Source organism: Ranitomeya imitator, chromosome 1, assembly GCF_032444005.1.
Source record: "Ranitomeya imitator isolate aRanImi1 chromosome 1, aRanImi1.pri, whole genome shotgun sequence".
Lineage (NCBI taxonomy): Eukaryota > Metazoa > Chordata > Amphibia > Anura > Dendrobatidae > Ranitomeya > Ranitomeya imitator.
This window is the reverse complement of record NC_091282.1, coordinates 388,777,990-388,794,339: the sequence shown is the minus strand read 5'-3', so window position 1 is coordinate 388,794,339 and position 16,350 is coordinate 388,777,990. Positions and strand designations below refer to the sequence as shown.

The following is a 16,350-nucleotide window of genomic DNA, read 5'->3' as shown; positions in this document are numbered from 1 at the left end:
CAGCATGCGTTTAAAAAACGCAAACGCATGAAAAAACGCATGTAAACGCGGTAAAACGCCGCGTTTTTTACACCACATGCAAAAACGCATGCGTCAAAAAAACGCAGCGTTTGCATGCGTTTACATGCGTTTTTTCACCATGCGTTTTTTTGCGTTTTTTACCGCAAAAACGCACCCAAAAAACGCAAATGTGAAACCAGCCTTACAGCCTCAAAATCTGCAGCTGCGGGGACATGTTATCTGAGCATGTTCGCTCATCCCTAATAATAGTCATTAAAATGAATTATAATTTTGAAAAAAAATATAATGAACCTAAGCGTCAGAGACTGTTCATTTAGCTAAATGACAAATGTAGTATGATAAGAAAACAAATGTGTTTAGGCAATTAGTAGTCAGTAACTAAAATGGTAAAAATACCAGATGGCTGCTGTACAAGCTAATATACTGTATGTAAAGTGTCATATTTGCCTTTAAATAAAAAGTGAAGTAACACTGCATTAGTAACAAAAAAAGACTATGATAATATGATATACAAGTTTCTATTTCTTTAAAGTGTTAAGGGTTTTTGTGTCTTGCTGTCTAAAACAATTAGAACTGGTTGAATTTGATTTTGTTACTATGACAATGCGTTTTTTTGATTGCAAGCCTCAATGTCATTTGACTGGTCATTAGAAAAAATAGTACTTCCAGTTACACTGACCATTTCTCCACGTTTCTTATTATACCTTCCATATGTCAATAAATGATGCGTGCAAGTCAATCAAAAAAAGGAAACTAAGTCTCATGATAGCATTGATTTTGAGCATGAATCACATTTACCTGTCTATGTCCTGTGGAAGATCCTTTAAGTTATTACTGCTGATGTCCAACCATTGCAAACTTGACATCCGTAAGACACAAATTGGAATAGAAGAGAATTTGTTTGCTGACAAATCAACAAAAGTGACCTTTTTCAGATTACTGAACTGGAAAGAAAACAAGAAACATTCATGACAATGAAGATTGTAGAAATGGTCTAAGACTCCACAAAGAAGTATACATGGTAAATATAATTAAAGCAAGACAAACTGTCATTATTTTACATCTCTTCAAACCTAAAATAATTACAAGCCCCTAAAATGTACATGTTTTCTAATATTCCATAGTACAGCAAATTTCAGAGATTATCATTGTTATTAGGGATGAGCGAACGTTATCTTAGTTATCAGGCGAGTATCACAGGGTTCGGATGTGCTCGTTACGCGGAGAGTAATGGACGGTGCTCAATGTAAAATTCAAATCCGCATCTTTGTTGCCTATTAAGCAGCCAATAAGCATGCAGAAATTGCCTGTGAGTCACAGTAATTCTGTAGCAATCTTAGTTGTGGCATTACTGTGATTGGCTGGCCGTCTGACATTATAAAAGGACTGGCGTCGCCAGGCTTAGCAAACTGATGCCATTACACAGCTCTGTGACCCTTCGTATTGGAGAGAGAGTGCTTGTGTAGGCCTGTGTGCACTGTATAATAAATCAGAGACTTGTAGTGTTGATACTGGTGCTAAAGCTGAGCCATCATACTAACAGCCCTTCTAAGGGCTAATCATTTGCAGCACATACAGTCTGCAGTTAGCCTAGGGAGGAAAAGAGAGTCGCAGGAGCAAGAAGAGTGAAAGAATCCAGTCTGTAGACAGGTATTAAGCCTGTGCAGTCCATTGGCAAATTTAAAGCTGCAGTTTTTTGTGGGGGTTGAAAAAATTGAATATATTTTGATCCATCAAATATAACGTACTTTGAGGTCTTTTTTGTGTTGTATAGCGCACTCAAAAATCAATTAAACATTTTTCTGGATTACATTTCTCAGCCATTCACTATTCTGAAGTGTGGAGTAACTTTCTGTGATCTCTAAAACTGAGAAAAAGCATTTAAAAATTTTGTAGGCTTCCATTTCTCAGCCATGCAGTGTTACGTGGATCGTGAACATTTCTGTAATCTCTAAAAGTAAACAAAATTTTTTACAAATTTTGTAGGCTTACATTTCATAAATATACAGTATTACAAGGTCTATGAACATTTCTGTAATCTCTAAAAGTGAACAAAAGCTTTTAAAAACTTGGTAGGCTTCTATTTCTAAGCCTTACAGTGTTACGTGATCTGCGAACATTTCTGTGATCTGTAAAACTGCTAAAAAGATTTAAAAATTTTTGCAGGCTTTTAGTTCTCAGACATACAGTTTTATGTGCTCTGTGAATATTAGCTGTAAAAATGTTGTAGGGTTCCAATTCTCAGACATTAACCCCTTCATGACCTAGCCTATTTTGACCTTAAAGACCTGGCTGTTTTTTGCAATTCTGACCAGTGTCCCTTTATGAGGTAATAACTCAGGAACGCTTCAATGGATCCTAGCGGTTCTGAGATTGTTTTTTCGTGACATATTGGGCTTCATGTTAGTGGTAAATTTAGGTCAATAAATTCTGTGTTTATTTGTGATAAAAACGGAAATTTGGCGAAAATTTTGAAAATTTCGCAATTTTCACATTTTGAATTTTTATTCTGTTAAACCAGAGAGTTATGTGACACAAAATAGTTAATAAATAACATTTCCCACATGTCTACTTTACATCAGCACAATTTTTGGAAACAATTTTGTTTTTTTGCTAGGAAGTTATAAGGGTTAAAATTTGACCAGCGATTTCTCATTTTTACAACGAAATTTACAAAACCATGTTTTTTTGGGACCACCTCACATTTGAAGTCAGTTTGAGGGGTCTATATGGCTGAAAATACCCAAATGTGACACCATTCTAAAAACTGCACCCCTCAAGGTGCTTAAAACCACATTCAAGAAGTTTATTAACCCTTCAGGTGCTTCACAGCAGCAGAAGCAACATGGAAGGAAAAAATGAACATTTAACTTTTTAGTCACAAAAATGATCTTTTAGCAACAATTTTTTTTATTTTCCCAATGGTAAAAGGAGAAACTGAACATCGAAAGTTGTTGTCCAATTTGTCCTGAGTACGCTGATCCCTCATATGTGGGGGTAAACCACTGTTTGGGCACACGGCAGGGCTTGGAAGGGAAGGAGCACCATTTGACTTTTTGAATGAAAAATTGGCTGCACTCTTTAGCGGACACCATGTCGCGTTTGGAGAGCCCCCATGTGCCTAAAAATTGGAGCTCCCCCACAAGTGACCCCATTTTGGAAACTAGACGCCCCAAGGAACTTATCTAGATGCATAGTGAGCACTTTAAACCCCCAGGTGCTTCACAAATTGATCCGTAAATATGAAAAAGTACTTTTTTTTCACAAAAAAATTCTTTTAGCCTCAATTTTTTCATTTTCACATGGGCAACAGGATAAAATGGATCCTAAAATTTGTTGGGCAATTTCTCCTGAGTACACCGATACCTCACATGTGGGGGTAAACCACTGTTTGGGCACACGGCAGGGCTCGGAAGGGAAGGCGCGCCTTTTGACTTTTTGAATGGAAAATTAGCTCCAATTGTTAGCGGACACCATGTCGCATTTGGAGAGCCCCTGTGTGCCTAAGCATTGGAGCTCCCCCACAAGTGACCCCATTTTGGAAACTAGACCCCCCAAGGAACTTATCTAGATGCATACTGAGCACTTTAAACCCCCAGGTGCTTCACAGAAGTTTATAACACAGAGCCATGAAAATAAAAAATAATTTTTCTTTCCTCAAAAATGATTTTTTAGCCTGGAATTTCCTATTTTGCCAAGAGTAATAGGAGAAATTGGACCCCAAATGTTGTTGTCCAGTTTGTCCTGAGTATGCAGATACTCCATATGTGAGGGTAAACCACTGTTTGGGCGCACGGCAGGGCTTGGAAGGGAAGGCACGCCATTTGGCTTTTTAAATGGAAAATTAGCTCCAATCATTAGCGGACACCATGTCACGTTTGGAGAGCCCCTGTGTGCATAAACATTGGAGATCCCCCATAAATGACCACATTTTGGAAACTAGACCCCCAAAGGAACTAATCTAGACGTGTGGTGAGCATTTTGAACCCTCAAGTGCTTCACAGAAGTTTATAACGCAGAGCCATGAAAAAAAAAAAAAAAAATTTGTTTTCTCAAAAATGATTTTTTTAGCCCGCAATTTTTTATTTTCCCAAGGGTAACAAGAGAAATTTGACCCCAAAAGTTGTTGTCCAGTTTCTCCTGAGTACGATGATACCCATATGTGGGGGTTAACCACTGTTTGTGCACATGCCGGGGCTCGGAAGTGAAGTAGTGACGTTTTGAATTGCAGACTTTGATGGAATAGTCTGCGGGCATCAAGTTGTGTTTGCAGAGCCCCTGATGTGGCTAAACAGTAGAAACCCCCCACAAGTTACCCCATTTTGGAAACTAGACCCCGAAAGGAACTTATTTAGATATGTGGTGAGCACTTTCAACCCCCAAGTGCTTCACAGAAGTTTATAACGCAGAGCCGTGAAAATAATAAATAAGTTTTCTTTCCTCAAAAATAATTTTTTAGCTCAGAATTTTTTAATTTTCCCAAGGGTTACAGGAGAAATTGGACCCCAAAAGTTGTTGTCTAGTTTCTCCTGAGTACGCTGATACCCCATGTGTGGGGGTAAACCACTGTTTGGGCACACGTCGGGGCTCAGAAGGGAAGTAGTGACTTTTGAAATGCAGACTTTGATGGAATGGTCTGCGGATGTCACGTTGCGTTTGCAGAGCCCCTGGTGTGCCTAAACAGTAGAAACACCCCCAAAAGTGACCCCATTTTGTAAACTAGACCCCCCAAGGAACTTATCTAGATATGCGGTGAGCACTTTGAACCCCCAAGTGCTTCACAGACGTTTACAACGCAGAGCCGTGAAAATAAAAAATCATTTTTCTTTCCTCAAAAATGATGTTTTAGCAAGCAATTTTTTATTTTCTCAAGGGTAACAGGAGAAATTGGACCCCAATAATTGTTGCGCAATTTGTCCTGAGTATGCTGGTTCCCCATATCTGGGGGTAAACCACTGTTTGGGCACACGTTGGGGCTCTGAAGTGAGGGAGCACCATTTGACTTTTTGAATACAAGATTGGCTGGAACCAATGGTGGCGCCATGTTGCGTTTGGAGACCCCTGATGTGCCTAAACAGTGGAAACCCCTCAATTCTACCTCCAACACTAACCCCAACACACCCCTAACCCTAATCCCAACTCTAGCCATAACCCTAATTACAACCCTAACCCCAACACACCCCTAACCACAACCCTAACCTCAACACACCCCTAACCCTAACCACAACCCTAATTCCAACCCTAACCCTAAGGCTATGTGCCCACGTTGCGGATTCGTGTGAGATTTTTCAGCACCATTTTTGAAAAATCCGCGGGTAAAAGGCACTGCGTTTTACCTGTGGATTTACCACGGATTTCCAGTGTTTTTTGTGCGGATTTCACCTGCGGATTCCTATTGAGGAACAGGTGTAAAACGCTGCAGAATCCGCACAAAGAATTGACATGCTGCGAAAAATACAACATAGTAACATAGTTAGTAAGGCCGAAAAAAGACATTTGTCCATCCTGTTCAGCCTATATTCCATTATAATAAATACCCAGATCTACGTCCTTCTACAGAACCTAATAATTGTATGATACAATATTGTTCTGCTCTAGGAAGACATCCAGGCCTCTCTTGAACCCCTCGACTGAGTTCGCCATCACCACCTCCTCAGGCAAGCAATTCCAGATTCTCACTGCCCTAACAGTAAAGAATCCTCTTCTATGTTGGTGGAAAAACCTTCTCTCCTCCAGACGCAAAGAATGCCCTCTTGTGCCCGTCACCTTCCTTGGTATAAACAGATCCTCAGCGAGATATTTGTATTGTCCCCTTATATACTTATACATGGTTATTAGATCGCCCCTCAGTCGTCTTTTTTCTAGACTAAATAATCCTAATTTCGCTAATCTATCTGGGTATTGTAGTTCTCCCATCCCCTTTATTAATTTTGTTGCCCTCCTTTGTACTCTCTCTAGTTCCATTATATCCTTCCTGAGCACCGGTGCCCAAAACTGGACACAGTACTCCATGTGCGGTCTAACTAGGGATTTGTACAGAGGCAGTATAATGCTCTCATCATGTGTATCCAGACCTCTTTTAATGCACCCCATGATCCTGTTTGCCTTGGCAGCTGCTGCCTGGCACTGGCTGCTCCAGGTAAGTTTATCATTAACTAGGATCCCCAAGTCCTTCTCCCTGTCAGATTTACCCAGTGGTTTCCCATTCAGTGTGTAATGGTGATATTGATTCCTTCTTCCCATGTGTATAACCTTACATTTATCATTGTTAAACCTCATCTGCCACCTTTCAGCCCAAGTTTCCAACTTATCCAGATCCATCTGTAGCAGAATACTATCTTCTCTTGTATTAACTGCTTTACATAGTTTTGTATCATCTGCAAATATCGATATTTTACTGTGTAAACCTTCTACCAGATCATTAATGAATATGTTGAAGAGAACAGGTCCCAATACTGACCCCTGCGGTACCCCACTGGTCACAGCGACCCAGTTAGAGACTATACCATTTATAACCACCCTCTGCTTTCTATCACTAAGCCAGTTACCATTTACACACATTTTCCCCCAGACCAAGCATTCTCATTTTGTGTACCAACCTCTTGTGCGGCACGGTATCAAACGCTTTGGAAAAATCGAGATATACCACGTCCAATGACTCACCGTGGTCCAGCCTATAGCTTACCTCTTCATAAAAACTGATTAGATTGGTTTGACAGGAGCGATTTCTCATAAACCCATGCTGATATGGAGTTAAACAGTTATTCTCATTGAGATAATCCAGAATAACATCCCTCAGAAACCCTTCAAATATTTTACCAACAATAGAGGTTAGACTTACTGGCCTATAATTTCCAGGTTCACTTTTAGAGCCCTTTTTGAATATTGGCACCACATTTGCTATGCGCCAGTCCTGCGGAACAGACCCTGTCACTATAGAGTCACTAAAAATAAGAAATAATGGTTTATCTATTACATTACTTAGTTCTCTTAGTACTCGTGGGTGTATGCCATCCGGACCCGGAGATTTATCTATTTTAATCTTATTTAGCCGGATTCGCACCTCTTCTTGGGTTAGATTGGTGACCCTTAATATAGGGTTTTCATTGTTTCTTGGGATTTCACCTAGCATTTCATTTTCCACCGTGAATACCGTGGAGAAGAAGGTGTTTAATATGTTAGCTTTTTCCTCGTCATCTACAACCATTCTTTCCTCACTATTTTTTAAGGGGCCTACATTTTCAGTTTTTATTCTTTTACTATTGATATAGTTGAAGAACAGTTTGGGATTAGTTTTACTCTCCTTAGCAATGTGCTTCTCTGTTTCCTTTTTGGCAGCTTTAATTAGTTTTTTAGATAAAGTATTTTTCTCCCTATAGTTTTTTAGAGCTTCAATGGTGCCATCCTGCTTTAGTAGTGCAAATGCTTTCCTTTTACTGTTAATTGCCTGTCTTACTTCTTTGTTTAGCCACATTGGGTTTTTCCTATTTCTAGTCCTTTTATTCCCACAAGGTATAAACCGCTTACACTGCCTATTTAGGATGTTCTTAAACATTTCCCATTTATTATCTGTATTCTCATTTCTGAGGATATTGTCCCAGTCTACCAGATTAAGGGCATCTCTAAGCTGTTCAAACTTTGCCTTCCTAAAGTTCAATGTTTTTGTGACTCCCTGACAAGTCCCCCTAGTGAAAGACAGGTGAAACTGCACAATATTGTGGTCGCTATTTCCTAAATGCCCAACCACCTGCAGATTTGATATTCTGTCAGGTCTATTAGATAGTATTAGGTCTAAAAGTGCTGCTCCTCTGGTTGGATTCTGCACCAATTGTGAAAGATAATTTTTCTTGGTTATTAGCAGAAACCTGTTGCCTTTATGGGTTTCACAGGTTTCTGTTTCCCAGTTAATATCCGGGTAGTTAAAGTCCCCCATAACCAGGACTTCATTATGGGTTGCAGCTTCATCTATCTGCTTTAGAAGTAGACTTTCCATGCTTTCTGTTATATTTGGGGGTTTGTAACAGACCCCAATGAGAATTTTGTTACCATTTTTCCCTCCATGAATTTCAACCCATATGGACTCGACATCCTCATTCCCTTCGCTAATATCCTCCCTTAAAGTGGACTTTAGACAAGACTTTACATAGAGACAAACCCCTCCTCCTCTCCGATTTTTACGATCCTTTCTAAACAGACTGTAACCCTGTAAGTTAACTGCCCAGTCATAGCTTTCATCTAACCATGTCTCGGTTATTCCCACTATGTCAAAGTTACCTGTAGATATTTCTGCTTCTAGTTCTTCCATCTTGTTTGTCAGGCTTCTGGCGTTTGCGAGCATGCAGTTCAGAGGATTTTGTTTTGTTCCAATCTCCTCACTGTGGATTGTTTTAGAAATGTTCTTACCTCCCTTCTGAGTATGTTTTCCTGGGTCGTCTTTGTTCGAGTCTAATGTTTTTCTTCCCGTCCCCTCTTCTTCTAGTTTAACGCCCTCCTGATGAGTGTAGCGAGTCTTCTGGCGAATGTGTGTTTCCCAGGTTTGTTGAGGTGTAGTCCGTCTCTGGCGAGGAGTCCATCATACCAGTAATTCACACCGTGGTCCAGGAATCCAAATCCTTGTTGTCTGCACCATCGTCTTAGCCAGTTGTTTGCATCAAGGATCCTGTTCCATCTCCTGGTGCCATGCCCGTCTACTGGAAGGATAGAAGAAAAAACTACCAGCGTTTCCGCACGGTATTTTCCGCACCCATGGGCACAGCGGATTTGGTTTTCCATATGTTTACATGGTACTGTAAACCTGATGGAACACTGCTGCAAATCCGCAGCCAAATCCGCACCGTGTGCACATAGCCTAATTCTAAAGGTATGTGCACACTCTGCGGAAAACGCTGCGGATCCGCAGCAGTTTCCCATGAGTTTACAGTTCAATGTAAACCTATGGGAAACAAAAATCGCTGTACACATGCTGCAGAAAAACTGCATGGAAACGCAGCGGTTTACATTCCGCAGCATGTCACTTCTTTCTGCGGATTCCGCAGCGGTTTTACAACTGCTCCAATAGAAAATCGCAGTTGTAAAACCGCAGTGAAATGCGCAGAAAAACCACGGTAAATCCGCGATAAATCCACAGCGGTTTAGCACTGCGGATTTATCAAAATCCGCTGCGGAAAAATCCGCAGAGGACCAGAATACGTGTGCACATACCGAAACCCTAACCCTAACCCTAACCCTAGTTCTAACTCCAACCTTAGTGGAAAAAAAAATTCTTTATTTTATTATTGTCCCTACCTATGGGGGTGACAAAGGGGGGGGGGGGGTCATTTACTGTTTTTTTTTTTTTTTGATCACTGTGAGGTTTTATCACAGTGATCAAAATTCACATTGGAACGAATCTGCCGGCCGGCAGATTCGGCGGGCGCACTGCGCATGCGCCTGCCATTTTGGAAGATGGCGGCGCCCAGGAAAGAAGACGGACGGACCCCGGGAGGCTCGGTAAGTATGATGGCGTGGGGGGGAGCACGGGGGGGTGGATCGGAGCATGGGGGGGTGGATCGGAGCACGGGGGGGTGGATCGGAACACGGGGTGTGGATCGGAACACGGGGGGTGGATCAGGGCACGGGGGGAGGGAATTGGAGCGCAGGGGGGTGGATCGCAGTGCGGGGGGGTGGATCGGAGTGCGGGGGGTGGATCGGAGTGCAGGGGGGTTGGATTGGAGCACGGGGGTGGGATTGGAGCACGGGGGAGCGGACAGGAGGACGGGGAGCGGAGCACAGGATGGAGGGGAGGGGACCACAGATCGGGGGGCTGGGGGGGCGATCGGTGGGGTGGGGGCACATCAGTGTTTCCAGCCATGGCCGATGATATTGCAGCATCGGCCATGGCTGGATTGTAATATTTCACCAGTTTTTTAGGTGAAATATTACAAATCGCTCTGATTGGCAGTTTCACTTTCAACAGCCAATCAGAGCGATCATAGCCACGGGGGGGTGAAGCCATCCCCCCTGGGCTAAATTACAACTCCTCCTGTCCCTGCAGGCCGGGTGAAATTACAGTTAACCCTTTCACCCGGCCTGCAGGAGCCCAATCCGGCCATGATGCATATGCTGCGTCACAGGTCGGAATGGCACAGGTTTTCATGACGCATACGGTGCGTCAAAGGTCGGGAAGGGGTTAAGTGTTACGTGGTCTGTGAACATCTCTTTGATCTCTAACACTGCTAAAAAGCTTTTAAAAATTTGTAGGCTCCAATTTCTCAGACATACAGTGTTATGTGGTCTGTGAACAATTCTGTGATCTCTAAAACTGGTAAAGTTTAAGAAATTTTGTAAACTTCCATTTCTCAACTATACAGTGTTACATGCTTTTGTAAATATTTATGTGATATCTAAAACTGTTAAAAGGTATGAAAACAACCCCTACCAATTTATTCATGAACTTCAAACTATGATAAACGCATTCATATGGGGTGGTAAGCGGGCCAGGTTGTCTTCAGATTTATTGTGCAAACACAAACGTAATGGCGGGGCTGGCCTCCCAAATGTCCATGCGTATTATCTGGCTTCCCTGGTAAAACAAAGCCAACAGTGGTTTGATAAAAAACTATACCCAGTATGGTTCCAAATCGAAAGTGACATTAATAATCTTAATTTAGCACAGAATACTTTTTTAAGTTTCTTATTTCACAAACCACAAAAGGAATCATCTCATCCCATTTTCAAGGCTATAATACAGACCTGGAAAACTCTTCTTAAACCTCCAAGAAAAAATTTTGACAAATCAGAGCAAATTATGAAATTTCCTCTTCATCTATTGGCATTAATATATGATCTTCCACATTAAGAATTTTGGGCAAAATCAGGCATTAAAAAAGTTGGTCATATCTATAACAGAACGAATTTTCTCACCTTTAGCAAAATTAAGACTAAATTTAACTTACCCTCATTTGAATTGGTGACCAGAAAAATGCACACTGGAAAATTGCCCACAGGAAAATTGCCCACAGGAAAAATGCCCACAGGAAAATTCCCCACACGGAAAATTCCCCACATGGAAAATTCCCCACATGGAAAATTCCCCACATGGAAAATTCCCCACACGAAAAATTCCCCACACGGAAAATTCCCCACATGGAAAATTCCCCACACGGAAAATTCCCCACACGGAAAATTGCCAATTGCATCATCACAAAGTTTCAGATCTATGATATTTCAGGTGCAAGGTGTTCACATGATATGTGAAAAGTGCCCACAGACATGAATACTCACAGGAAAACAGTAGAGAGTTATAGGTGAGATGCTCTGCAGAACAGAGAATAGCATAGAGCTATAGGCTAAATGCTCTGCAGGACAGGGGGATAGTATGCAGGTATAAGTGAGATGCTCTGCAGGGCAGGAGAATAATATAGAATTATAGGTGAGATGCTCTGCAGATCAGGAGAATAATATAGAATTATAGGTAAGATGCTCTGCAGGGCAGGAGAATAATATAGAATTATAGGTAAGATGCTCTGCAGGGCAGGAGAATAGTATAGAATTATAGGTGAGATGCTCTGCAGATCAGGAGAATAATATAGAATTATAGGTGAGATGCTCTGCAGGACAGGGGCATAGTATACAGGTATGGGTACAGCCACACTAGCGCCATTTTCAGGGGTGGCAACCAAGCAAAAACACCGTTCAGATCGAGGAAATGCAGTCTGACTGCAACAGCCAATCACAGAGGCTCTCACAGGGTGGGTTTCTGTGATTGGCTGTTTGCCAGTCAATGCAGTGAATATGCATGAGGCTTAATGGGTGGGAGACTGGTAAGCCTGATCTACCTTTTACAGCATTTATCTATCTGTCTATTCTATTCAATCTATCTATCTATCCTATCTGTCTGCCTTCTTTTTTTGAACGTTATATAGCACTGGATGGAGGCCACATGCTATCGCATCGGGAGGGCAGTAATGTCCCAATGGGGGCAGGTTTCGCAGCATTGAGAATCTATCTTCCCATGTGCTCACCTGTTATGGACCTTGTGGTTAGGAGCACCCGGAACGACCTGATGGTTAAACTCACACAGGACAAGCTCTGGGAAGAGGGAGCTCTGCTGACCGCAACCCCTAATCCTATCACACAACTAGAAATAGCCATGGAGCGTACCTAACATGACCTAGACGCCTCTTCACAGCCTAAGAGCTAACTAGCCCTAAAGATAGAAAATAAAGCCTACCTTGCCTCAGAGAAATTCCCCAAAGGAAAAGGCAGCCCCCCACATATATTGACTGTGAGTTAAGATGAAAGTCACAAACACAGAAATGAAACAGGTTTCAGCAAAGGGAGGCCAGAGTTACTAAACAGACTGAGGATAGGAAAGGTATCTTTGAGGTCAGCACAAAAAACTACAAAAGACCACGCAGAGTGTGCAAAAAGACCTCCGCACCGACTCACGGTGCGGAGGTGCCACTCTGCATCCCAGAACTTCCAGCTAGCAAGGAAAAATCATGATAGCCAGCTGGACAAGGAAACAATGAACAAATAGTTAACTAGCAGGGACTTAGCTTCTTCTGGAGTAGAAAGGTCACCAGAAAGATCCAAGAGCGAACTGAACCAGTGCAAGAACATTGACAGCTGGCATGGAGTAACGATCTGAGTGGAGTTAAATAGAGCAGCCAGCCAAAGAATAACCTACGTCACCTGTGGAAGGAACCTCAGAAGCAGCAGCTCCACTCACAGCCACCAGAGGGAGTCCATGGACAGAACTCGCCGAAGTACCATTCATGACCACAGGAGCGAGTTCGATAACAGAATTCACAACAGTACCCCCCCTTGAGGAGGGGTCACCGAACCCTCACCAGAGCCCCCAGGCCGATCAGGACGAGCCAAATGAAAGGCACGAACTAGATCGGCAGCATGAACATCAGAGGCAAAAACCCAGGAATTATCTTCCTGACCATAACGCTTCCACTTGACCAGGTACTGGAGTTTCCATCTCGAAATACGAGAATCCAAAATCTTCTCCACCACATACTCCAACTCCCCCTCGACCAACACCGGGGCAGGAGGATCAACGGAGGGAACCATAGGCGCCACGTATCTCTGCAATAACGACCTATGGAACACAATATGGATGGCAAAAGAAGCTGGAAGGGCCAAACGAAATGACACAGGATTGAGAACTTCAGAAATCTTATACAGACCAATGAAATGAGGCTTAAACTTAGGAGAGGAAACCTCCATAGGAACATGACGAGATGACAACCAAACCAAATCCCCAACACGAAGTCGGGGACCAACACAGCGCCGGTGGTTAGCGAAACGTTGAGCCTTCTCCTGGGACAATGTCAAATTGTCCACCACATGAGTCCAAATCTGCTGCAACCTGTCCACCACCGTATCCACACCAGGACAGTCCAAAGGCTCAACCTGCCCTGAAGAGAAACAAGGATGGAAACCAGAATTACAGAGAAAAGGCGAAACCAAAGTAGCCGAGCTGGCCCGATTATTAAGGGCGAACTCAGCCAAAGGCAAGAAGGACACCCAATCATCCTGATCAGCAGAAACAAAGCATCTCAGATATGTTTCCAAAGTCTGATTAGTTCGTTCGGTTTGGCCATTTGTCTGAGGATGAAAAGCCGAAGAAAAAGACAAATCAATTCCCATCTTAGCACAAAAGGACCGCCAAAACCTCGAAACAAACTGGGAACCTCTGTCTGAGACGATGTTCTCTGGAATGCCATGCAAACGAACCACATGCTGGAAAAACAATGGCACCAAATCAGAGGAGGAAGGCAATTTAGACAAGGGTACCAAATGGACCATCTTAGAGAAGCGATCACAAATCAGGGGAGATGGCAGACAAAATTACCCCCTCTTTGAGAATACCCGCCGGCTCAGGAACACCCGGAGAGTCAGGCACAAAACTCCTTGACAGGGCATCAGCCTTCACATTCTTAGAGCCCGGAAGGTACGAAACAACAAAATCAAAACGGGAGAAAAACAGCGACCATCGAGCCTGTCTAGGATTCAACCGTTTGGCAGACTCGAGATAAGTCAAATTCTTGTGATCCGTCAAGACCACCACGCGATGCTTGGCTCCTTCAAGCCAATGTCGCAACTCCTCGAATGCCCACTTCATGGCCAACAACTCTCGATTGCCAACATCATAATTGCGCTCAGCAGGCGAGAATTTTCTAGAAAAGAAGGCACATGGTTTCATCACCGAGCCATCAGAACTTCTTTGCGACAAAACAGCCCCTGCTCCAATCTCAGAAGCATCAACCTCGACCTGAAACGGGAGCGAAACATCTGGCTGGCACAACACAGGGGCAGAAGAAAAACGACGCTTCAACTCCTGAAAAGCCTCTACAGCCGCAGAGGACCAATTGACCACATCAGCACCTTTCTTGGTCAAATCAGTCAACAGTTTAGCAACACTAGAAAAATTAGCGATGAAGTGACAGTAAAAATTAGCAAAGCCCAGGAACTTCTGCAGGCTCTTCACAGATGTCGGCTGAGTCCAATACCAATACCTATCCACTCTCTCACCTATCCACTCTCTCTTTCCCCATATGCTGACTTTTCCCGTCTGTGCTCTCTTCTTTGACCTGTCTACTTCATGTGCTATCCCTCTTGTCTGCTGTCTCTCTCCTTCCTGTGCTGTGTTCTCCCCTCATGTGCTGTTCCGTTTGAGCTGTCTCCCCCCTGTGCTCTGTCTCTCTCACCCCTGTGCGCTTTCTCTCTACCCCATTTGCTGTCTTCTCTCATCATCTCTTCTTTGACCTGTGTACCCTCTCTCTCTCCACCACTATTTTACCTGACAAAATGAATCCTCTGTGATCCCCTGCTGTAATGTCAGTATTGTCTTTTGCTTCCTCCCCTGCCAAGGAGATGTGCTATGCTCCGTGCACGGTCAGACACAGACAATTTTTAAAATGAACTTTCGTTCGTGGGAAAACCCCTTTAATGTGACCGGCTTCCTCTGCCTGTAGATACTTCGCGCATCTGCCTCTGGGATCACCCTAATGATTCACTGCGCCTGCGCGGAATTCACGCAAGCGCAGTAAATCAGACCACCAGCATCTTTTGATCCCCTAGTTAAATCAGCCCGGGGCCATCAGTATATATTAGTCACCCTGGACTATGCCACACGCTATCCTGAGGCAATTCCCTTGAGAAATTCTTCCTCGAAGAGTATAGCCCGCGAGTTGGTCCATGTGTTTTCCCAGACAGGTTTGCTGAAGGAGATTCTGACCAGGGGACACCTTTTATGAGCAAGGTGATGAGGGGTTGTGCAAAGTCCTGAAAATCTCCCAGTTGAGGACTTCGGTGTACCATCCTCAGTCAAATGGCCTTGTGGAGAGATTTAATAAGACACTGAAGAGCAAGCTGAGAAAAGCCATAGAGAAAGACAGTAGCGACTGGGACTGTCTCTTACCATATCTGATGTTTTCCATTCGTGAAGTTCCACAGGCCTCCACAGGGTTCTCACCATTTGAGCTTCTGTATGGCCGACATCTGCGAGGTCTCCTGGATATAGCCACGGAAACCTGGGAAGCCGAAGTCACGCCCCACAGAAGTATCATTGAGCATGTGGCCCTGATGCAGCAGAGGATTGCAAAGGTGATGTCTATCATGAAAGAACACCTCCACCAGGCACAAGAAGCTCAGACCAGGGTCTACAACGAGTCTGCAAGAGTTAGGCAGTTCAATCTGGGAGACCGAGTTCTTGTGTTAGTTCCGACGGTGGAGAGCAAGTTCTTGGCCAAATCGGATGGGCCATATGAGGTGGTCGAGAAGCTTGGTGAGGTAAACTGTAAGATTCAACAACCAGGAAGATGGAAATCAATCCAAGTTTACCATGTCAACCTCATCAAGCCATGGCAAGATAGAGAGCCGGCGGTAACTCCATGTTTACCAATGGTGAGGTTGGAGGGATTACTATAGCGGAGATGCTATCGAAGGCCCAGAAAGAACAGTGCTGGGAGTCACTACAGAAGAACAAAGACCTGTTTTCAGAGTTGCCAGGGTGCATGAAGGTCGTAGAGCACGAGGTCCTGACAGAGCCACATGTGCGGGTAAACTTGAAGCCCTATCGAATTCCTGAGGCCAGTCGAGAAGTAATCTCCAAGGAGGTGGAGCGTATGTTGAAGCTTGGAGTCATTGAGGAATCCAAGAGCGGTTGGTCAAGTCCAATTGTCCTGGTCCCAAAACCTGATGGTGAATGGAGGTTCTGCAACGACTATCGGAAGTTGAATGAGGTCTCCAAGTTTGATGCATATCCGATGCCACGCGTTGATGAGCTCATCGAAAGACTTGGGCCCGCCAGGTGCATAACCACATTGGATTTGA

General features: G+C 43.5%; 1 protein-coding gene across 1 annotated transcript in view; it reads right to left on the bottom strand.

The window, feature by feature from the left end:
* Positions 1–16,350, bottom strand: part of LRRC2 (leucine rich repeat containing 2) — a 759,557-nt gene that overhangs the window by 51,795 nt on the left and 691,412 nt on the right. The window contains exon 6 of the mRNA XM_069745466.1: positions 820–965. Coding sequence (XP_069601567.1) covers positions 820–965 — 146 coding nt within the window. The remainder of the gene's footprint in view (positions 1–819; positions 966–16,350) is intronic.